Source organism: Mobula hypostoma, chromosome 1 (genome assembly GCF_963921235.1).
Source record: "Mobula hypostoma chromosome 1, sMobHyp1.1, whole genome shotgun sequence".
NCBI classification, from domain to species: Eukaryota; Metazoa; Chordata; class Chondrichthyes; order Myliobatiformes; family Myliobatidae; genus Mobula; species Mobula hypostoma.
The window spans coordinates 213,188,088-213,212,401 of NC_086097.1; the positions used below are offsets into that span (position 1 = coordinate 213,188,088).

The 24,314-nt window shown below is 42.9% G+C and overlaps 1 protein-coding gene across 3 annotated transcripts in view; it reads right to left on the reverse strand.

Moving 5' to 3' along the window:
• ca8 (carbonic anhydrase VIII) overlaps window positions 1-22,257 on the reverse strand; it is an 87,938-nt gene extending 65,681 nt beyond the window's left edge. The window contains exons 1-4 of one of the 3 annotated variants that reach the window (XM_063064018.1): window positions 22,201-22,253; window positions 22,002-22,078; window positions 21,103-21,353; window positions 20,494-20,685 (exon numbers count right to left, since the gene is read on the reverse strand). In XM_063064018.1, coding sequence (XP_062920088.1) covers window positions 20,494-20,685; window positions 21,103-21,178 — 268 coding nt within the window. In that variant the 5' untranslated portion in view covers window positions 21,179-21,353; window positions 22,002-22,078; window positions 22,201-22,253. Of the gene's footprint in view, window positions 1-20,493; window positions 20,686-21,102; window positions 21,354-22,001; window positions 22,169-22,200 lie in introns of those variants that run through there. The other 2 variants (XM_063064037.1, XM_063064027.1) reach the window with 2 other exon arrangements.
• Between the last annotated feature and the right edge of the window lie 2,057 nt (window positions 22,258-24,314).

A 24,314-nucleotide genomic window follows, 5' to 3' on the forward strand; every position in this document is an offset into this window, starting at 1 on the left:
CTAGCGGAATTAGTCCTTACTCTTAATAATTTCTCCTTTTGCTCCTCCCATTTCCTCCAAACTAAAGGTGTAGCTATGGGCACCCGTATGGGTCCTAGCTATGCCTGCCTTTTTGTTGGGTTTGTGGAACAATCTATGTTCCGTGCCTATTCTGGTATCTGTCCCCCACTTTTCCTTCGCTACATCGACGACTGCATTGGCGCTGCTTCCTGCACGCATGCAGAACTCGTTGACTTTATTAACTTTGCCTCCAACTTTCACCCTGCCCTCAAGTTTACCTGGTCCATTTCCGACACCTCCCTCCCCTTTCTAGATCTTTCTGTCTCTGTCTCTGGAGACAGCTTATCCACTGATGTCTACTATAAGCCTACTGACTCTCACAGCTATCTGGACTATTCCTCTTCTCACCCTGTCTCTTGCAAAAACGCCATCCTCTTCTCGCAATTCCTCCGTCTCCGCCGCATCTGCTCTCAGGATGAGGCTTTTCATTCTAGGACGAGGGAGATGTCTTCATTTTTTAAAGAAAGGGTCTTCCCTTCCTCCACTATCAACTCTGCTCTTAAACGCATCTCCCCCATTTCACGTACATCTGCTCTCAGTCCATCCTCCCACCACCCCACTAGGAATAGGGTTCCCCTGGTCCTCACCTACCACCCCACCCGCCTCCGGGTCCAACATATTATTCTCCGTAACTTCCGCCACCTCCAACGGGATCCCACCACTAAGCACATCTTTCCCTCCCCCCCCCCCGCATTCCGCAGGGATCGCTCCCTACACAACTCCCTTGTCCATTCGTCCCCCCAATCCCTCCCCACTGATCTCCCTCCTGGCACTTATCCGTGGAAGCGGAACAAGTGCTACACATGCCCTTACACTTCCTCCCTTACCACCATTCAGGGCCCCAAACAGTCCTTCCAGGTGAGGCATCACTTCACCTGTGAGTCGACTGGGGTGATATACTGCGTCCAGTGCTCCCGATGTGGCCTTTTATATATTGGTGAGACCCGACGCAGACTGGGAGACCGCTTTGCTGAACATCTACGCTCTGTCTGCCAGAGAAAGCAGGATCTCCCAGTGGCCACACATTTTAATTCCACATCCCATTCCCATTCTGACATGTCTATCCACGGCCTCCTCTACTGTAAAGATGAAGCCACACTCAGGTTGGAGGAACAACACCTTATATTCCGTCTGGGTAGCTTCCAACCTGATGGCATGAACATCGACTTCTCTAACTTCCGCTAAGGCCCCAACTCCCCCTCGTACCCCATCTGTTACTCATTTTTATGCACACATTCTTTCTCTCACTCTCCTTTTTCTCCCTCTGTCCCTCTGAATATACCTCTTGCCCATCCTCTGGGTCACCCCCGCCCCCCGTCTTTCTTCCCGGACCTCCTGTCCCATGATCCTCTCGTATCCCCTTTTGCCTATCACCTGTCCAGCTCTCGGCTCTATCCCTCCCCCTCCTGTCTTCTCCTATCATTTTGCATCTCCCCCTCCCCCTCCAGCTTTCAAATCCCTTACTCACTCTTCCTTCAGTTAGTCCTGACGAAGGGTCTCGGCCTGAAACGTCGACTGCGCCTCTTCCTATAGATGCTGCTTGGCCTGCTGCGTTCACCAGCAACTTTGATGTACATTCCTCTATCATTCACTATACCTAGCATATTATTTTATTTACAGTATATACATTATGTCAATATTCATTATTTCTTTCATGAGCATAATGACAGCCCAAATATTTATACAGGGTCTAGAACTTCTTTGTCCAATAGCAGCAAGATACTGGATAGTCTTTGGTGGCTACAACATGCATGTCCTTCTGCATGTTGGAGTGAGCCACTGTAGCATTTGGTCAAAAACAAGTCCTTTTACTCGAAGGCCACCAAGGTTTGGACAGAACATAGTGCCTCTCCCAGCCGGAATCAATGGTTTCCTCAGTACATACCCAACAGAGCTCCATATTGAGAAGCAGCTCAGGATGAAAATCAAAGATAGTTAGATCCTTTTCTAGATGTTGTTAAAAAGCACACTTTAGAAGGACAATGGTGCAATCCACTCTGCAGCAATGTTGAGGACAACATGCACTAAGATGGGGAATCAGCTTGTATATGAAGAATCTAATGAGAACACCTGCCACTGGTCAAGTGATCTGTGCTTATTTGAAAGTTCTGGTGATGAGACATTCTGCTTTGATAGTCTGATCAAGGAAGCACCTTTTCTCAAACGCCATTAGGAACATTCCGTGTCGACATGGCATTACAAAGAAGGCGTGACAGCTTTCTTAGAGGTTTGCGCAGATTCGGCATGACATCTAAACTTCTTCAGATGCACAATGCAGAATATCCTGACTGATTGCATCACAACCCAGTACGGAAATACCAATGCCCAAGAACAGAAAAGGCAGTAAAAAGTGGAGGATGTCCAACACAGGAAAAGCTTTCCCCACCACAGCACATCCACAAAGAGCACTGCCTCAAGAGAGCCGTAGGGTCCTGTATCTCCACCAGGTTCAGTAACAGTTCTACCAACAGACTCCTGAACCAGCATGGATAATTTAGACTATAAGATATAGGAGCAAAATTAAGGCATTCAGGCCATCGGATCTACTCTGCCATGCAACCATGCCTTATTTATTATTCCTCCAACCCTCATTCTCCAGCCTTATCCCCATAACTTTTGATGCCCTTACTAATCAAGAATCTAGTAGCCTCCCCTTTAAATATACCCAATGACTTGGTCCCCACTGTGGCAATCAGTTCCAGAGATTCATTATCCTCTGACTGAAGAAATTTATCCTCATCTCTGTTCTGAAGGGACATCCCTCTATTCTGAGGTTGTACCCTTTGGTCCTAGACTCCCCCAATAAGGGAATCACCCTCTCCACATCCACTCTATCTAGTCTTTCAATTTTGATACCCCTCATTCTTCTAAACTCCAGTGAGTATAGGCCCTGAGCCATCAAACACTCCTCCGATGTTAACCCTTTCATTTCCAGGATCATTCCTGTGAACCTCTTTATACACTCTCCAATACCAGCTCATCCTTTCTTAGGTGAGGGGTACAAAATCCCTCACAATACTCCGTACAATCTGCAATCTGACTAATGCCCTAAAGCCTCAGCAATACACCTTTGCTTTCATATTCTAGTCCTCTGGAAATGAATGCTAACATTGCATTTGCCTTCCTCACCACCAACTCAACCTGCAAGTTAGCCTTTAGGGAACCCTGCATGAGGATTCCCACATCATTTTGTACCTCAGATTTCTGAATTTTCTCCCCATTTAGAAAATAGTCTACACTTTTATTCCTTCTACCGAAGTGCATGACCATATACTTTCCTACAATATATTCCATCAGCCACCTCTTTGTCCATTTTCCTAAACTGTCCAAGTCCATCTGCAGACTGCTTCCTTGACATTACCTACTCCTCCACTTATCTTCGTTCCTCTGCAAACTTGGCTATAAAGCTCTCAACTTCATCATCCAAATCATTGACATATAATGTGAAAAGAAGCCATCACAACACCGATCTCTACGGAACATCACCAGTCACAAGCAGCCAACCAGAAAACTTCACTCTTTGCTTCCTGCCAGTCAGCCAGTCTTTGATCCATGCTAGTATCTTTCCTGTGATACCATGAGGTCTTATCTAGCTTAGAAGACTCATGTGCAGCACTTTGTCAAAGGCCTTCTGAAAATTCAAATAAACAACATCAATTTCACTCACCTCAACAACAAACTGACTCCATAACCTATGGATTCTCAGGGACTCTACAAACCATGTTCTCAGTATTATTTATTTATTATTAGTAGTCCCTTTTTGTATTTGTACAGTTTGTGGTCTTCTGCACATTGGTTGGTTGTCAGTCTTTGTGTAGAACTTAGAACTTAGAACATAGAATAGTACAGCACAGTACAGGCCCTTCAGCCCACAATGTTGTGCCGACCCTCAACCCTGCCTCCCATATAAGCCCCCACCTTAGATTCCTCCATATACCTGTCTAGTAGTCTCTTAAACTTCACTAGTGTATCTGCCTCCACCACTGACTCAGGCAATGCATTCCACGCACCAACCACTCTCTGAGTAAAAAACCTTCCTCTGATATCCCCCTTGAACTTCCCACCACTTACCATAAAGCCATGTCCTCTTGTATTGAGCAGTGATGCCTTGGGGAAGAGGCGCTGGCTATCCACTCTATCTATTCCTCTTATTATCTTGTACACCTCTATCATGTCTCCTCTCCAAAGAGTAAAGCCCTAGCTCCCCTAATCTCTGATCATAATGCATACGTTCTAAACCAGGCAGCATCCTGGTAAATCTCCTCTGTACCCTTTCCAATGCTTCCACATCCTTCCTATAGTGAGGTGACCAGAACTGGACAGAGTACTCCAAGTGTGGCCTAACCAGAGTTTTATAGAGCTGCATCATTACATCGCGACTCTTAAACTCTATCCCTCGACTTATGAAAGCTAACACCCCATAAGCTTTCTTAACTACCCTATCCACCTGTGAGGCAAATTTCAGGGATCTGTGGACATGTACCCTGAGATCCCTCTGCTCCTCCACACCACGAAGTATCCTGCCATTTACTTTGTACTCTGCCTTGGAGTTTGTCCTTCCAAAGTGTACCACCTCACACTCCTCCGGGTTGAACTCCATCTGCCACTTCTCAGCCCACTTCTGCATCCTATCAATGTCTCTCTGCAATCTTTGACAATCCTTTACACTATCTACAACACCACCAACCTTTGTGTCATCTGCAAACTTGCCAACCCACCCTTCTACCCCCACATCCAGGTCGTTAATAAAAATCACTAAAAGTAGAGGTCCCAGAACAGATCCTTGTGGGACACCACTAGTCACAATCCTCCAATCTGAATGTACTCCCTCCACCACCACCCTCTGCCTTCTGCAGGCAAGCCAATTCTGAATCCACCTGGCCAAACTTCCCTGGATCCCAGGCCTTCTAACTTTCTGAATAAGCCTACTGTGTGGAACTTTGTCAAATGCCTTACTAAAATCCATATAGATCACATCCACTGCACTACCATCATCTATATGCCTGGTCACCTCCTCAAAGAACTCTATCAGGCTTGTTAGACACGATCTGCCCTTCACAAAGCCACGCTGACTGTCCCTGATCAGACCATGATTCTCTGAATGCCTATAGATCCTATCTCTAAGAATCTTTTCCAACAGCTTTCCCACCACAGACATAAGGCTCACTGGTCTATAACTACCCGGACTATCCCTACTACCTGTTTTGAACAAGGGAACAACATTCGCCTCCCTCCAATCCTCCGGTACCATTCCCGTGGACAACAAGCACATAAAGATCCTAGCCAGAGGATTAGCAATCTCTTCTCTCGCCTCGTGGAGCAGCCTGGGGAATATTCCATCAGGCCCTGGGGACTTATCTCTCCTAATGTATTTTAACAACTCCAACACCTCCTCTCCCTTAATATCTACATGCTCCAGAACATCAACCTCACTCATATTGTCCTCACCATCATCAAGTTCCCTCTCATTGGTGAATACCGAAGAGAAGTATTCATTGAGGACCTCGCTCACTTCCACAGCCTCCAGGCACATCTTCCCATCTTTATCTCTAATCAATCTTACCTTCACTCCTGTCATCCTTTTTTTCTTCACATAATTGAAGAATGCCTTGGGGTTTTCATTTATCCTACTCGCCAAGGGCTTCTCATGCTCCCTTCTTGCTCTTCTCAGTCCCTTCTTAAGCTCTTTTCTTGCTTCCCTATATTCCTCAATAGACCCATCTGATCCTTGCTTCCTAAACCTCATGTATGCTGCCTTCTTCCACCTGACTAGATTTTCCACCTCACTTGTCACCCATTGTTCCTTCACCCTACCATTCTTTATCTTCCTCACTGGGACAAATTTATCCCTTACATCCCGCAAGAGATCTCTAAACATCGACCACATGTCCATAGTACATTTCCCTGCAAAAACATCATCCCAATTCACACCCGCAAGTTCTAGCCTTATAGCCTCATCATTTGCCTTTCCCCAATTAAAAATTTTCCTGTCCTCTTTGATTCTATCCTTTTCCATGATAATGCTAAAGGCCAGGGAGCAGTGGTCACTGTCCCCCAGATGCTCACCCACTGAGAGATCTGTGACCTGACCCGGTTCATTACCTAGTACTAGATCTAGTATGGCATTCCCCCTGGTCGGCCTGTCCACATACTGTGACAGGAATCCATCCTGGACACACTTAACAAACTCTGCCCCATCTAAACCCTTGGAACTAATTAGGTGCCAATCAATATTAGGGAAGTTAAAGTCACCCATGATAACAACCCTGTTATTTTTGCACCTTTCCAAAATCTGCCTCCCAATCTGCTCCTCTGTATCTCTGCTGCTACCAGGGGGCCTATAGAATACCCCCAGTAGAGTAACTGCTCCCTTCCTGTTCCTGACTTCCACCCATATTGACTCAAAAGAGGATCCTGCTACATTACCCACCCTTTTTGTAGCTGTAATAGTATCCCTGACCAGTAATGCCACCCTCCTCCCCTTTTTTCGCCCTCTCTATCCCTTTTAAAGCACTGAAATCCAGGAATATTGACAATCCATTCCTGCCCTGGTGCCAGCCAAGTCTCTGTAATGGCCACTACATCATAATTCCATGTATGTATCCAAGCTCTCAGTTCATCACCTTGGTTCCTGATGCTTCTTGCATTGAGGTACACACATTTCAGCCCTTCTACCTTACTGTCTTTACACCGTTTATTCTGCTTTTCATTGATTCTATTGTATTTCTTTGTTCTGCTGTGAATGCCTGCAAGAAAATGAATCTCGGGGTAGTATATGATGACATATATGTACTTTGATAATAAATTTACTTTGTGCTCTGATTTTTGTTGTCAAATATGTTCTTGTTCAGGTAGATCTCTATGAGGCTCAAGTGGAATATACAGTATATATAAATGGAATATTTCATGGCACTTTAGCCAGCTCCATCATTTTCAACACTGGACAAGTTGCACTTGTTTGAGGTGCGACGTTTATGAACACAGCATCTACATGCAGCCACACATATAGATGGCATGAGAAAGAGGGTTCCTCCTTGCCTGGAAATATATGCATCAGATCCCTGTGGATATGATCCACTTTGGATCCAAAGGTAAAGTTGAACTCAGCTCAGGTGACTGCTGCAACACAGGAGTAGGATATGAAGTAAACCAGCGCCATTTATAACAACAGCTAGAATACCATGCACATGTCAACCAGATTCCTTCCCACAATCAAAAAGGAATGACATTCCAACATCCCCAGTGTTTAATCAACACTCAACACAGTTCTTGCAGCATACCCTGATTCTTCCAAACCATATTCCCAACATCTTCAGGTAATCAATGTGAGTAGTGAAGGGAACAAAGGATTAGTCATACTAACTACAAAAGGGCATGATCTCTCCTTTGGTGCAATTGACTCTGATTGATAAGGCCTATTCAAATTGGTTGCAAATGTTCATCAGTCTGCAGACTGATCATGGGTCTGAGCAAAAGACAGCTATATCATTTATCTATAGAGAGACTCACGCTGCTCAGAGAGAGCACCTCTACTGCTCATGTCCCTTCTGATGGATTTTTGCAAAAGGCTCAATACTATACACAAACAAGCCAGAGGAGAGGGGCAGTCTTGCTCAACAACAGATTTTTCCAGGAAATTCCATTTCTCACCTGCTAACTTAAAATCTGTTACTGATGTCCATTAATAGCACTTACATCCAATTCAATGATATCCATTCCCAAATTCCACTTTGATGCATCATCTGTGCAACTGTGTGTTGGACTTGTTAACCAACAAACCTCAGATAGTCAAGATGCACAACCACTCCTCCCTTCCCATCATCCTAATCGCAGGTGCCCCATAGGACTGCGTATTGAGCATCTGGCTGTATACTCTGCTCAAACAGTACTAGCCTACCCACCACGAAAGACATTTATACAGAACAGTGCTGGGAAAGGGCCAGTAACTTCATGAAGGATTCTATCATACTGTTCATGGACTGTTGGTCCCATTTCCATCAGGGAGAAGGCTACACAACATTCATGCCAGGACCAGCAGACACAAAAACGGTTACTTTTCCCAAACAGTAAGGCTACTAACCCACCCTCCACATCCCCAACCACCACTACTTTATCATTTCCCGACAGTCACCTTATGTACAGACACCCCTATGCCTAGGTCTCTTTATGGACATGTAATCAATGTTACCGTATGTATTTACAGTATCTTTCTTGTGGTGTTATTATTGTGTTCTTTATCTTATTGTATTTTTTGTAGTGTATTCAATCCAGTGTAAAAAAAATACTTTGTCTCCTTTATACACGCATACTGGAAATGACAGTAAACAACCTTGAAATTTGAATCCTGAAGCTACTTGTGAGATTTGCAGTCAAAAGCCAAATCCAAGCCAATTATGCAAGAATATATATGACGACTAGAGAGCAATGCATTATATATTTGAGATGAGATGCATCCTATAATGAGTTGGAGTTTATTGCTAAGGGGGGGGAGTGAAGTATATTGAATATTTCGGTAATATTTGAGTAACGTTGTAAATACATTGTTTGATTAAACATTCTTTTTTAACATAATTAATTAAGAAGTACATGAATGGTATATGTCACTATGCCATCACGTCATATGTGAACACCTCACTAAAAAAAAAGTTAAAAATACTAAATAGACAAGTATCCCTGCTCCAGTGTTTTTCCTTCAATTAGTTTCTGGAGTTACAAAATGTAACAAAGATCCTGTCAAAGTTTCAACCCCAGGAAGATAAAATTAAACAAAGGAACAGAAGAAGAAATGCACAAATTAATTCAAGGCATCTTGGCTTTAAAAATCGAAGTTATGGTCCAGGATGAGTCAAGCAAGCATGCGCCAAGGTTTCAGTCTTATTTTTCAGTCACTGTTGCTAAGGCAGAACACTGGGCATTGGCACGAGTGTGGATTAGTAAAGAAGCTGACATCACTGACAAGTAACAAGTAATAGGAAGAAAAGTTCTAGCTTCCAAAGATCGAACTGTGGAGTCATACAGCACAGAAACAGACATTTCAACCCATAGGTCCATTGCCATCATTAAACACCCATCTCCGCTAATCCTCTTTTTTTACACTCCCACCATTCCTAGCAATACCCCCTGATTTTACTAGTCAACCACACAGTAGGAGCAATTTACAGTGGCTAATCAACTGATAACCTGCAGATTACAAATGCAGGAGGAAACAGGAGCACCCAGAAAAAAATGCATGCAATCACTGAGAGAACATGCAAATTCCTCACAGACAACTTCCAGGATCAGTAATGAACCAGGTCAATGAAGTGGTGAGGCAGCTACTCAACTGTCTGCACAACTGGGTATCACTGCACGAGCAATGCAGTTTAATTACTCTCTCCAGAGTTTAGATTAATCTAGTTGAGGACAGTTCATTATATTTACCACATTATATCTGTTGGTTGGACCTTGTGCATCTAGAATCTGTGGTCATGGATCCAGTACAACTTTAGCTTTATTACTTTTATTTTCTTCAATTTATTGCATTAAAAACTGGTGTTAATAGTGAAGTAACAGGCAGCACTTAAATTGTTTCTGAATTCTACAACCCAATGTTAAAGAAGAATATTACCAAATGAAATATAACTCAACAAACTTAATCAATAAAGGGAATTCATAAGTAACAGAAAATTAACACTTGCTCATTGTAAGCATGAATTGAAGAAATCAACATTTCAAATCTTCCAATTTCAGTAACAGCATCCAAGGTCAATGATGAACCAGGTCGCTGGGCTTCATGCAAATTAGCAAGTTATCGCAATCTATTTTATCTATTTTGAAATAGGTTCTATAATTTCTTTTCTATCCAAACAAAAAAGCATTCTTTCGCAACACACACAAAATGCTGGAGGAACTCAGCAGGTCAGGCAGCGCCTATGGAAATGAATAAACAGCAGATATTTCGGGCTGAGACCTTCTCTTCAACGGGATTCAGTGAGACCCTCTCTCACCGCTCCCCCTCTGTGATCTCTGCTGCCCTCCAACTCTTCAACCTTGTACTCACTCAGACTCGCCACCAGAGATCCTCCTTCCCCTCCCCTGAGGTTTTTACTCTGGCGTCTTCCTCCTTCCTCAGGAAGGGTCTCGGCCCGTAACATCGACTGTTTATTCATCTCCATCCACGCTGCCTAACCTGCTGAGTTTCTCCAGCATTTTGTGTGTGTTGCTTCGGATTTCCAGCATCTGCAGAATTTCTCATATTTAAGATATTCCGTATCCAGTCTGTATCTTTCAATGTATGGGTGCCCTGGCTACAAATTATCTGATTCCAAGTTTCCTTTACAAATTCTTAATATTTACAGAACATAGAGCAAGCAGTTACAGGCCTTTTGACTCATGATGTTTTATCAACTTTTTAAACTACTCCAAGACCAATTTAATGCTTGCCCCCATATAGCCTATTTATTTTTTCGTCCATGTGCCTATCTAAGTGTATCTTAAAAGTTCCTAATGTACCCATCCCTACCATTACCCATGGCAAAGCATTTCTTGCACCCACCACTCTCTGTAAAAAAACATACCTATGACGTCCTTACTATACTTTCCTCCAAACACTTTAAAACTATGCTCTATTGTTTTAGCCATTTCTGCTCTGGGAAAAGGGGGTTTGCTGTCCACTTAGTCTCTGCTTATTATCGTCTTGTCCACCTCTATCAAGTTACTGTACCCCTCATCCTCTTTTGCTGCAAAGAGAAAAGCCCTAATTACTCAAACTTTCCTCAAAAGACCTGCTTACAATCCAGTCATAATCCTGGTAAATCTCCTCTGCACCTTCTCTAAAGTTTCCACATCCTTCCTATAATGAGGCATCCAGAATTAAACACAATATTCCAGAGTGGTTTTATTTAGCTCCAAGATAACCTCACGGCTCTTGAACTCAGTCCCCCCAACTAACGAAGGCCAACACACCATACACCTTCTTAACCACCCTGTCAAGTAGCGCAACAATTTTGAGGGATCTATGGACTTGGACCAAGATTACCCTGTTCCTCCACAATGCTAAGAATCCTGAATCCTGAATCCTTTACTCTGCCTTTAAGTTCAACCTTCCAAACTGCCTTGCTTCATCCTTTTCCAGATTGAAAATCCAGTAAGGCCTCCTTACCAACAGAGAGACCCGACGTAAATTGGGACCACCCTTTGGTTGATCACCATCGCTCCACCCGCCACAAAAGGTGGAAGTTCCCAGTGGCCACCCATCTTAATTCCACTTGCCATTCCCATTCCAACACGGCACTCCATGGCCCCATCTATTGCTAGAGGAGCAACATCTCATATTCTGTCTGGATAACCTCCAACCTGATGCCATGAACATCAATTTTTCCAATAATTTCTCCTCTTTCTCTCTTTTTCCATTCTCCATTCTGGCTCCTCTATACCCCTTCTCTTCTCGCCTGCCTATCACTTCCCTCGGGTGCCCCCCTCTTTCCCTTTTACCTATGATCCACTCTCCTCTCCTATCAGATTATTTTTTCCCAGCCGTTTATCTCTTCTACCTCTCACCTCCCAGCTTCTCATTTCATCCCCTGTCCCCACCCACCCACCTCCCCCCTTACCAGCCAGCTTGTACTTCTTCCCTCCCCGCATCTATACTGGCTTCTTCACCCTTCTTTTCCAGTCGTGATGAGGGGTCATGGCCCGAAACATCAACTGTTTATTCCCCTCCATAGATGCTACCTGAGTTACTTCAACATTTTGTGTGTGTTGCTCTGGATTTGCAGCATCTGCAGAATCTTTGTATTTTTAACTCCAGCTGCCACTTCTCAGTCCAACTCCGCATCCTATCAATGTCCCATTGTAACCTCTACACTATCCACAACACCATCAAACTTCATGTCATCTGCAAACTTACTAATTCAGCCTTCCACTTTCTGAAAGTCACTTATGAAAATCACAAACAGCAGAAGTCCTAGAATTGATCCCTGCAAACCACCACTGATCACTGACCTCCAAGTTAAATACGGTCCATCTACAACCACCTTCTACTTTCTATGGGCAAACCAGTTCTGAATCCACATAGCCATGTTTCCCTTGATCCCATGTCTCCTGATTTTCTGAATGAGCTTACCATGGGGAACCATATTAAGTACCTTACTAAAATCTAAATACACCCCATCCATTGTTCTACCTTCAATTTGTTTTGTCACTTCCTTGAAGAATTCAATCAGACTCATGAGGCACACACCCATGCTGATTAGCCCTCATCAAACGAAGCTTCTCCAAATGCTTGGAATTCTTGCCTCTAAGAATCTTCTCAAATAATTTGTCCACCACTGATATAAGACTCACTAGTATATAATTCCCAAGATTATCCATATTCCATTTCTTGAACAAAGGAATGACATTTTCCACCCTCCAAGCTTCAGCTACTATGCCATTGCCAATGAGAATGCAAAGATCATTACCAAAAGCATAATCTTATGCACCAAGGACTTCTCATACCCCCTTTTAGCTCTCCTAAGTCCCTTCTTCAGCTCCTTCATGGCTAACTTGTAACTCTCAAGGGAACTGTCTGATCCTTACTTCCTAAACCTTAAATATGCTTCTTTCTTCCTTTTCACTAGATGTTCTACATCTCTTGGCAACCATCTTTTACCTGCCTCAATGGGACAAACCCATCCATAATCCCCTGCAAGTGCTCCCAAAACAACCTCCACATATGGGTTATGGATTTTTACGAGTACAACGGTTCCCCATTTATGCTCCCCATTTCGTGCCTAATAGCAACATAATTCGCCCTCCTCAATTCAATACCTTCTCATACCATCTGCTTCTATCCCTGTCCAAGTCTATGGTAAATATTAGGAAGCTGCGGTCGGTGTCTCTGAAACATTCATCCAACAAGGGATCCGTCAACTGACAAGTTCATAGCTGCTAGTATTGTACGAGATTCAGTATGGCCTTGCCTCTAGTAGACCTGGCCACATATTGTTTCAGAAGCCTTCCTGAAATGACAGTGGCACAGGAAGAGGAAGAGGTATTTAAGATGCTTTTAGCCACGTGTGAGGACTGGAATGTAGCTAAATATTATTCCTTTGTTCAAGAAAGGCTCGAAGAATAAACTGGGAAATTATAGGCTGGTGAGCTTGAAGTCAGTAGTTGGTAAATTATTGGAAGGTATTCTAAAGGACTGGATATATAAGTTAGACAGGGCATGGTTAGGGATAGCCAACATGGATTTTTGCATGATAGGTCATGTCTAACCAAGCTTATAGAGTTTTTTGAGGAAGTTACCAAGAAAGTTGATGAAGGAAAGGCTGTAGCCGTTGTCAACATGGATTTTAGCACAGCCTTTGACAAAATTCTGCATTGGAGGCTGCTCAAGAAGGTTTAGTTGCTTGACATTCAGGATGAGGTAGTAAACTGGATTCAATATTGGCTTCACAGAAGAAACCAGAGAGTGGGTGTAGATGGTGGCCTCTCTGGCTGGAGACCTGTTACTACTTCCTTGAAAGTGGCATAACAGCTAGATAGTGGACAGGTAGAATGAGAGCTCTTGGCACATTGGCCTTCATAAATTAATGTACTGAATATAGAACAGGATTAGGGGTGTTGTGTTGAAGCTGTATAAGAGACTAGTGAGGCCTACTTTGAAATTCAGTATCCAGTTCTGGTCACCTAAAATGATAAATAAGATTGAAAGGGTACAGAGAAAATTCACAATGATGTTGCCGAAACATGAGGACCTGAGTGATAAGGAAAAGTTAAATAAGGACTTTATTCTTCTGAGCGTTGGAAATTTGATTGAGAGATTTGATAGAAGTGTAACTAAGTTATGAGGGGCATAGATAGAGTTAATGCAAGCAGGTGTTTTCCCCTGAGGTTGAGTGAGCCTAGAACTACTCCCCCACCTTACTTACCTCCCTCCTTGTAACTTTTGAAACATCTAAACCCTGGAACAACCAGCATTCATTCCTGCTCTTGTAATAGACAAGCATCAGTCATGGCCACAATACCATAGTTCTGTGTATTGATCCATATTCTTAAGTTCGTCACCCTTGTTCCTGATACTTCTTATATTTCAACCCATCCAACTGACTGTATTTATGACTATCCTTCCTCACCACCTGTCTACAGACTGTATCTACCTTTACACCAACTGCTCTATCATTCTGGTTCCCATCCCCTTGCCAATCCAACCTAAATCGTCCCCAGCAGCTCTAGCAAATCTGTCCACAGAATATGGCCAGGGATAAGCCATTCCTTTTGAACAAGCCATACCTTCCCCAGAAGAGATGCCAATGATCAACAAATCTGAAAAGCTGCCCCCTGTACCAATTCATCAGCCACACATTCACCTGCCATATTATCCTATTCTTACCCTCACCAGTATGTAGCACAGGTAGCAATCTGGGCAGTCAAATGCAATAACCACACTTGAGGTCTTGATTCTCGGATTTCCACCTATTCATTCTTTAGAATCTCATCCCTTTTCCTACATATGTCATTGGTATCAATATGTAACACAATTGCTCCTCATCCTCCCTGCTTAAGAATGCTGTGGACCCAATCTGAGACATCCTTGACCCTAGCACCTGGGAGATATATTCACATCCAGCAGTCTCTTTCACATCCACAGAAATTCCTGCCTATTCCCCTAACTATTGAATCTTGAATCACTCCCACTCTCCTCTTCAAATTATTGTGTATGATTATTTATCAATTATGGGTCAATGACAGCATGCTGACCAGCATCAGATTTTGAGTCATTTCCTGCTTGAAAAAAGCAGGAAGTTTTTTCAAAGAGAGTCTTTGTTTGGAGTACTGCGCAGACATAGTAGAAACATTCCCGCACAAGTCCGACGAAGAGCTTTAAAAACCACTATCTAATAAAAGAGAGGTACCGTCTAGCAGAGCGGTCATCGCGGGAGTGGTCATCATTGGAGTGGACTGAATCAGATTAGTAAGGCTTTGCCTCAATAGGGCTTCGGCGAGAACAAGCGGAGGCAAAGTGAATAAGTAAATTCTTATTTAACTACTGAGAGAATAGGGGGTATGTCTCCAGGGCCAGTGTCCTGTTCTGGGTGTCAGATGTAGGATTTCCGGGAGACTACCAGCCTCCCTGATGGACCAGGTGCTTCAAGATGCAGCTCCTTAGAGACCATGTTAGGGAGCTGTAGCTCAATGACCTTCGGCTTGTTTGGGAAAGTGAAGCAGTGACAGACAGGAGCTACACAGAGGTAGTCACCAAGGGTACAGGAGACAGATAAATGGGTGACTGTCAGGAGAGGGAAGGGAGAATGTCAGATAGTGGAGAGCAGACCTGTGGCTGTCCCCCTCAACAATAAGTACTGTATTTTGAGTACTGTTGGGGGGATGACCTACCTGGGGGAAGCAACAGCGGCCGTGCCTCTGGCACTGAGTCTGGCCCTGTGGCTCAGAAGGGTAGGGAACTGAAGAGGATGGCAGCAGTAAAAGGGGAATATAGTTAGGGGGCAGACAGTTAATTCTGTGGGAGATATGGATGGTAGTTTGCCTCCCAGGTGCCAGGGTCTGTGAATTTCTGAACCACAATATCCTGAAAAGGGAGGGTGAGCAGCCAGAAGTTGTGGTACATATTGGTACCAGTGGCATAGGTAGAAAAAGGAGGAAGCCCTGAAAACAGAATACAGTGAGTTACGAAGGAAGCTGAGAAGCAGAACCTCAAGGGCAGTAACCTCGGGATTGCTGCCTGCGTCACGCGACAGTGAGGATAAAAATAGAAAGAGTGGCAGATAAATGTGTGGCAAAAGAATTGGAGAAGGGCGCAGGGTTTCAGATTTCTGGATAATTGGGACCGCTTCTGAGGCAGGTGTGACCTGTACACAAGGGATGGGTTGCACTTGAATCCAAGGGGGACCAATATTCTTGCAAGTAGGTTTACTAGAGTTGTTGGGAGTGGTTTAGACTAATAGAGCGGGAGGGGTGGGGTGGGAATCAGTATGATAGAGCTGAGGATGAGCCAGCAGGTTTACAAGTAGATGATGGGTGTAACATTAATGTAAGGAAGGACAAGCCAATGATTGGTTACAAATGCAGACAGAGCAAAGAGCTAAATTGTACTACAGAGGCAAAATTCAAAAGGGGGAAGAACGCAGGACTAAAGTTGCTGTTTTTAAATGTGCGTAGCATTCGGAATAAGGTAGAGATTGGTCAGTATGACGTTGTGAACATCACTGTGTGCTGGCTGAAAGGTGGCCATAGTTGGGAGTTTAACATCAAAGGATATACTTTGTATCAAGACGACAGGCAGGAGGGTATAGGTGATGGTGTGGCTCTGTTGATAAGAGATGGAACTACATCTTTAGAAAGAGGTGACCTAGGGTCAGAGAATGTTGAATCTTTGTGCTTAAGAAACTGCATGGGTAAAAATGACCATTATGGTAATCACATACAGGCCTCCACATAGTAGCCAAGATGTGGGGTTGAGATTGAAATGGGTGCTGGAAAGGGCATATAATGGAATGTAAATTACAATTGTAATGGGGATTGGGAAAATTAGGTTGGTGTCTGATCACAAGAGAGGGAATTTGTTCAATGCCTATGAGATGGCTTTTAGAGGAGCTTATGCTTGAGCCTACTCAGGGAAAGGCTAACTTAGATTGGGTGTTGTCCAATAACCCAGATCTTATTAGGGAGCTTAACATAAACAAACCCTTAGGAGGCAGTGAACATAATATGATTGAATTCATACTGCAATTTTTGAGAGGGAGAAGCACAAGTCAGACGTATTAGTATCACAATGGAATAAAGGGAATTACGGAGGCATGAGAGAGGAGCTTGCCCAGGGGGACTGGAGGGGGATACTGGAGGGGATGATGGCATAACAGAAGTAGCTGAAGTTTCTAGGAATAGATCACAAGGCACAGGATAGATATGTCCTACAGAAGAAGTTGTTCTCAAATGCCAGGGATAGGCAACTGTGGCTGACAAGGGAATTTAAAGACTGTATAAAAGCCAAGGAAAGGGCACACAAGGTAACAAAAGTGAGTGGGAAGTTGGATGATTGGGAAGCTTTTAAAATCCAACAAAAGGCAACTAAAAAAGCTTTAAGAAGGGAAAAGATGAAATATGAGGGCAAACTAGCCAATAATATAAAACAGGATATTAGAAGTTTTTTTACCTTATATAGACAGTAAAAGGGAGATGAAAGTTGATATTGGGCCACTGAAAAATGATACTGGTGAGGTAGTAATGGGGGGACAAAGAAATGGCAGATGAACTCAATGGGTACTTTGCGCTAGGACACTAACAGTGTGCCAGAGGTCCGTGCGTTTAGGGGAGCAGGAGTGAGTACCATTGTTATTATAAAGGAAAAAAATGCAAGGTTAACTGAAAGGTCTTAAGATGGATAAGTCATCTGAACCAGATGGACAACATCCCAGAGACCTGAGAGAGGATGCTGAAGAGATAACAGGTGCATTGGTCATGATTTTTCAAGAATCACTTGTTCCTGGCATGGTCCCAGAGGACTAGAAGATTACAAATGTCACTCCTCTCTTTAAGAAGGGAGGAAGGCAAAAGAAAGAAAACCACAGGCCCGTTGGCCTAACCTCAGTGGTTGGAAAAGTGTTGGAGTCGATTATTAAGGATGAGGTTTCGGGGTAATGGGAGACTAATGAGTCAAAGTCGACATGGTTTCTGTAAAGTGAAATCTTGCCTAATAAATCTGTTAGAGTTCTTCGAGTAAGTAACCAGCAGGGTGGACAAAGGAAAGGTAGTGGGTGTCACTTACTTGAATTTATAAGCAGTTGATAAGTTGCCACACATGAGGCTGCTTCACAAGATAAAACCCTATGGTGTTACAGGGAAGATACTGGCATGGATAGAGGAATGGCTGACAGGCAGGAGGTAGTAAGTGGGAATAAAAGGGGCCTTTTCTGATTGGCTGCCAGTGACTAGTGGTTTTCCTCAGGGGTCACTACTGGGACAGCTGTTTTTCACATTGTTTGTCAATGATTTAGATAATGGAATTGATGGCTTTGTAGCAAAGTTTGCGGATGATACAAAGATAGATAAAGAGGTAGATGGTGAACGCAGCAGGCCAGGCAGCATCTCTAGGAAGAGGTATAGTTGACGTTTCGGGCCGGGATCCTTCTCGTCTTCGCTGCCTGGCCTGCTGCGTTCACCAGCAACTTTTATGTGTGTTGCTTGAAATTCCAGCATCTGCAGATTTCCTCGTGTTGGAGAGGTAGGTAGTGCTGAGGAAGCAATGCGATTTCAGCATGACTTAGACAAAGTAGAAGAATGGGCAAAAAAGTGGTAGATGGAATACAGCATTGAGAAATGTATGATAATGCATTTTGGTAAAAGGAACAATAGTGCAGACTATTATCCAAATGGGGAGAAAATTCAAACATCAGAGGTGCAGAGGGACTTAGAAGTCCACATGCAAAGCTCCCAGAAGGTTAATTTACAGGTTGTGTCTGTGATGAAGGCGGCAAATGCAATGTTGGCATTTATTTCAAAGGGAATGGAATAGAAAAGCAAGGAGATAATGTCAAGTCTTTAGAAGACATTAGTCAGGCCGCACTTGGAGTATTGTCAACAGTTTTAGGGCCCATATCTCAGAAAAGATGTATTGTCATTGGAGGGAGTCCAGAGGATGATTTTGGGAATGAAGGGGTCAACATATGAGGAGTGTTTGGCAGCTTTGGGCCTGTACTCACTGGAATTTAGAAGTATGTGGGTGAGGGGATCTCAATGAAACCTACTAAATGTTGAAAGGACTAGATAGGGTGTATGTGGAGAGGATGTTTCCAGTGATGGGAGTATCCAGAACTAGAGGGAACAGCCTCAAAGTTGAGGGGAAACCTTTTAGAACAGAGGTAAGGAGGAAATTTTTTAGCCAGAGAGTGAATCTGTGGAATGCTCTGACACAAACTGCAGATAGAAGCCAAGTCCATGGTTATATTTAAAGCAGAAGTTGATAGTTTCCTGATTGGTCAGGGCATCAAAGGATATGGCAAGAAGGCAGGTGTATGGAGTTGAGTGGGATCTGAGATCAGCCATGATGGAATGGAGGAGCAGAGTCTATGGGCTGAATGACCCAAATCCATACCAACTCATTATTGCAACACAGAGAAAGAGCTGTACTGTCAGAGGTGCTGATTTCAGCAAACCCACACTATCAACTATCTCTGGGCGATTATAAATGAACACCATTTTGAAAAGGAACAAGGAGATTATCCCTACTATCCAAATTCTCAATCAAGATTTACCAAAAAAAATCAGAACTTTTTTTAAGCTTGTTGTGCAGCTTGTTGTAAGGTGGTAGCCAATCAATAATTTATATACTGCCATAATAACTTCATTACAGCAATGTGGCACTTTTGAAAAATGCTTTTAAATTTACTTACAAGGATGCAGAGCACAGTGCAGATAAGATGTTTTCCTGATAATTCCAGTTCTTGAGATCTCTTATGCTCTATACAGATCAATAGCAGACACCAACAGAATCAACAAACTCATTCGTAAGGCCAGTGATGTTGTGGAGATGGAACTGGACTCTCTGACTGTGGTATCTGCAAAAAGGATGCTGTCCAAGTTGCATGCCATCTTGGACAATGTTTCCAATCTACTACATAATGTACTGGGTGGGCACAGGAGTACATTCAGCCAGAGACTCATTCCACCAAGATGCAACACAGAGCATCATAGGAAGTCATTCCGGCCTGTGGCCATCAAACTTTACAACTCCTCCCTTGGAGGGTCAGACACCCTGAGCCAATAGGCTGGTCCTGGACTTATTTCCATCTGGTATAATTTACATATTACTATTTAACTATTTATGGTTTTATTACTATTTATTATTTATGGTGCAACTGTAACGAAAACCTGGGATCAATAAAATATGACTATGACTATAATAGTTCTGGACAGATATTAGAAAACCACACAACACACAGCAAGAACTATTAGGTCTGAAGGTTGCGAAAACTCACCGTGTTGTCAAATGAGCCCTGAAATTTGATATCTGGCAATGAAAATCTGAATAACTTATGGGTGCTACATCAGGGACACTTGCAACAGGGCATTTTTATAATAAAATTTTAACATTGTCCACTGACACCAACTTTCGAATAAACTATTCTAAATATAGCTAAATTTAGCACCTGCTCTGCGACATAGTTATTTTTGTGCAGAAGTCAATTTTCTGTGGATTTGGAAAAAAAAGGGATTTCCAAATATCTCTGTGCTTCATTTGTGGCAAAGTAGTAGATGTTTTCATAACCTCACTACAAATAGCAAAAAAGCTAACAAGTCTACTGGGAACCACTTCTGAGCATCGATTCAATCTACATTGTAATTTACGAATAACAGTTCTAAGAGTAAAATATATTAGAAATATGAGTTCGTGCAAAAAAAGAAACGTTCCATAATTAACGTAAAAATTAAAATATATGAAATTTTACATACCTGATTTGGATTTCAGTAATATCCGAATGGTGTGACCATCATTAATTACTTCAGAATCACGACAGACCACATAATTTGGGGATAAACGTACGTCCAGTAGCGAAGGGTCATACTTTGCCTCCCTGGAGTTCAAATTTATAGGAGATTGATACACTCCATTAGCTGCAGGGAATAACAATCCCCATTCCACTCCTAAAATAGAATAGACGTAGATCCTTTCAAATATAATAAAATTAAAACCCTTACAATAACCATATACGCGCAGTTTTGCAGACTGAACGTAAAGCAAATTTGCTGTAATACTCGGAGACGGTTTATCTCTAGCACGTTATTATACCAATAAATAATTGGACCTCACACAGTTTTGCACAGCACTAAAAATTAAGAAAGTAACCTAATGTCCTTAAATATAGTTCATTGAATCAACATAAAGGTAAATTAATTATTACATGCGGAGAGAAATAGACGTCCTGCGAAGGAAACAAATCCAAAACAAGAACTATTTTTCAGGTTTATGGAGGGTATAATTAGCGGACGATTTCGTGTAATGTCAGCTACCACGCTTCCACTGGCACAGTTCAAATTTTTAAAAAGTTTTCAGAAGCTCACCTTCTTCATACCCCCAATCCAACCCTTCCTTATTCCTCTCAGGCTCAGCTTCCTCGATGAAAGTGCAATCGGCCATTTGGAACGCTGCCCGGATCTGAGCGGCTCCAGCTGCGAGGAGACCCGTCCCGATCGCGCGCACAAGGACCAGCCCCCACGCGCACCTTCGCCGGTCGTCGGGCGCGCGCAGGAAGCGATTCGCTCTCTACCTGCGCGCTTCGCTGCCGATTCCCAGGCTCCACTCTGTGTCCTGACTGAAACATCATTGGGATTTACAGACGGACCTTCAAACTTCATTTTCAACAATAACAAAAAAAACCACAATAAGCCACTTACCTAATATCGGAATCTGGAATCAGACTTCCACTTTGTAAACTACAAGTGTAGAGGTGTTTAAATGGAAGGCGCATTAATGTAAAATTCAGGTTTATATTTTGAAACTATGAGATCCGGGTACCGCTCGCCACGTAAATTTTTGCTATCCACACCACCACCCCTACTACCGAGACATGCCAGGTTGTGTTAACTCTTCCAATATTTCCAAGGGTTAAAGCTTAAATGCTCCCTAGGCAGGCAAGAAAGGATGCGAATAAATATTATTTTCTGCCTGTTTCAGGATCTTTAATTGGTCGAATTACAATCGTTCGTAGAATGGATACAATTAATTGACACCGTCAGGGTGCAACTGCAGATTTGCTCTTTGACCTTCAGGCTAGAATTTTGCAGCGATACAAGCAAAGATTTAGTACCATTCTCTCGTAAGTATAAATGTTGCCCCGAGCACTGAAACTTTAGTTAAGGAACAAATAATATTTAATAGTTATTCTTTTAAGATTACTTTCGAATTACAGTGAATAGCATAAGTTTATAACAATTATAGAAGCATTTCGCTTCTCCCTTACCTTCCGACGACTTCTTCGATCGTGCAAGACCTTCGGTGGATAGTTTCAATCTCGCAGAAGGAAGTCAGATAACCGCACTGCCGACCCGAAATACACAGAGCTCAGTTCTTTCTACAAAGTTATATTTACTGCCAAGAACAGGAGATCCCAGCATATATGTGACAGGTACTTTGAAATTTATTCAAATCCTCTTACTTACCAGCTCAAGTCCAACTGCTTAGACTGTGGGAGGTGTTACATTCTGTTTATGGTCTGTGTGATGAACTCAGACCTCAAAAGGCAGGAAAGAATATATACCTCAGTACTTCAAACGAAACCAGAGGACCCTGCTGTAGTTCCTTTGTGGTGTGTAAATGACTGACCATTAATTAGTCCTACCATTAGCCACTCAGATAATGTAGAAACAAATTTTATGACATCAGCTGTGCTTTAGAATACACCCCTTACCAGTTCACAGATAAACAGGTACAATTTGTCTTACTTTTATCTATTAAAATAGTTGTTTGACTTCTCCTGCCTCCACTACGCTCAACTCCGATGGCACTGATGGAAATCCCATGGGCATCATTGCCATTCAGTTTGTCACTATCTAACCTGCTGCCTATCAATCCACTTGTTAGCACAAGACACCAGGCCAAACATCTGATGGTCAGTCAGACTTTACATCCCTCTCCACTCTCCCTGGTATCGTGGTTAGCACAATACTTTACAATACCAGTGACACAGGTTCAATTCCCACAGCTGCCTGTACAGAGTTTGTACGTCCTCCCCGTGACTGTGTGGGATTCCTCTGGGTGCTCCGGTTTCCTCCCACAGCCCAACAACGTACTGGTTGGTTGGTTAATTAGGCATTGTATTGTTTTCTCATAATTGGGCTAGGGTTAAATCAGAGGTTGCTGGATGTCATGAATCAAAGATCTTGGAGGGCCTTTTCCATGCTATATCTCAATAAATAAATAAAAATGAATTAATAAACCTTTGAGACTTATATCTTGCTCCGTCAGCCTGATAAACCGACAAACACCTAATTTTGCTTCCTGGCTGTCACATTGACTGCTGTTTCTCACAGCTCTCATCTCATGTACTGATCCCCTCTCAGTGAAATCCACCATCATTATGCCCTCTCCAAAAGAAAACACTTGACCTTTCCATCATTGTAGACTACCACTGTACTTCCAACTTCCATTTCCAAACCAAGGTCTTTAGACATCGGAATCCTTCCTTCAAGAACACAATGTGCTGATGACACCCAGCTTTGTCTCACCTTCAAAAACACAAGAGATTCTGCAAAGCAAACACCCACAAAATACTGGAGGAACTCAGCAGGATGGGCTGCATCTATGGAGAGGAATAAAGAGCCGACACTTTGGGCTGAGACCCTTCGTCAGGTTATTCAAAAGGTATTGCTTTTGAAATGAACATAGGACAGATGAAGTGTCTTTGGCCTGAAATATTAACTCTGTTTCTCTTTCTGTAGATACTGCTTTGCTGATTGCAGGTTTCCTGCTTTCTGTTTTCGGATTTCCCATTTTTAATTCCTGCTTTTTATTTTCAGACTTCCAGCATCCACACTTTATTTTACCGTCATTTCTTTGGTCCTCTTCAGAAACTCTGTTTCCCATCCACCAACTGCTGAATATCTGAAATTGTACTCACCTACTCACAACTTTGGTGTTACATTTGACCACAAGTTGAGTTTAGAGCTCATATCTGTGCCATCTCTAAGATATGCTTATTCCATCTACATAAAATAACCCAGCTGCTTCCCTTCATGAGCCCTACTGCACTCAAGACTTTATCAAGCACTTGGTATCTCCAGCCTTAATAACTTTAATTTCTGTTTTCCCCTTGGGAGTATGCTGCCTATTTCCTAGCCTGGCATTGCCATGCACATTGACCTGTAGTAGTTCCAGCTAATCAAGACATCAATATTGACATTTTCACTCATGCTTTCAGATATCTTCATGCCTTTGTTTTACACTTCATTTCTCCAATCCTACAATCGACACATCTATACTCCTCCAGGTCTAGCCTTTTGCACATCCTCAAAACCCACAAGAACATAAAGAAAATATGAACAGGAGTAGCGGACCTGGGCCTCAAAGCCTGGCTGCCATTCAACATGACCATCAGGGCCTCAACTCTTCTGTGCCATTTCCCTGTAGCCCCGAATTTCTCAATTTTTCACCAATCCATCTAGTATTCACTGCCAACAGCTTTCCAACTCTCTCTCCTCCAAACTTTTATTTTAAATCCTTGCCCTTTGATCACGTCTTTGGTCCTTTACACAGATCTCGCTGGGACCTGAAGACC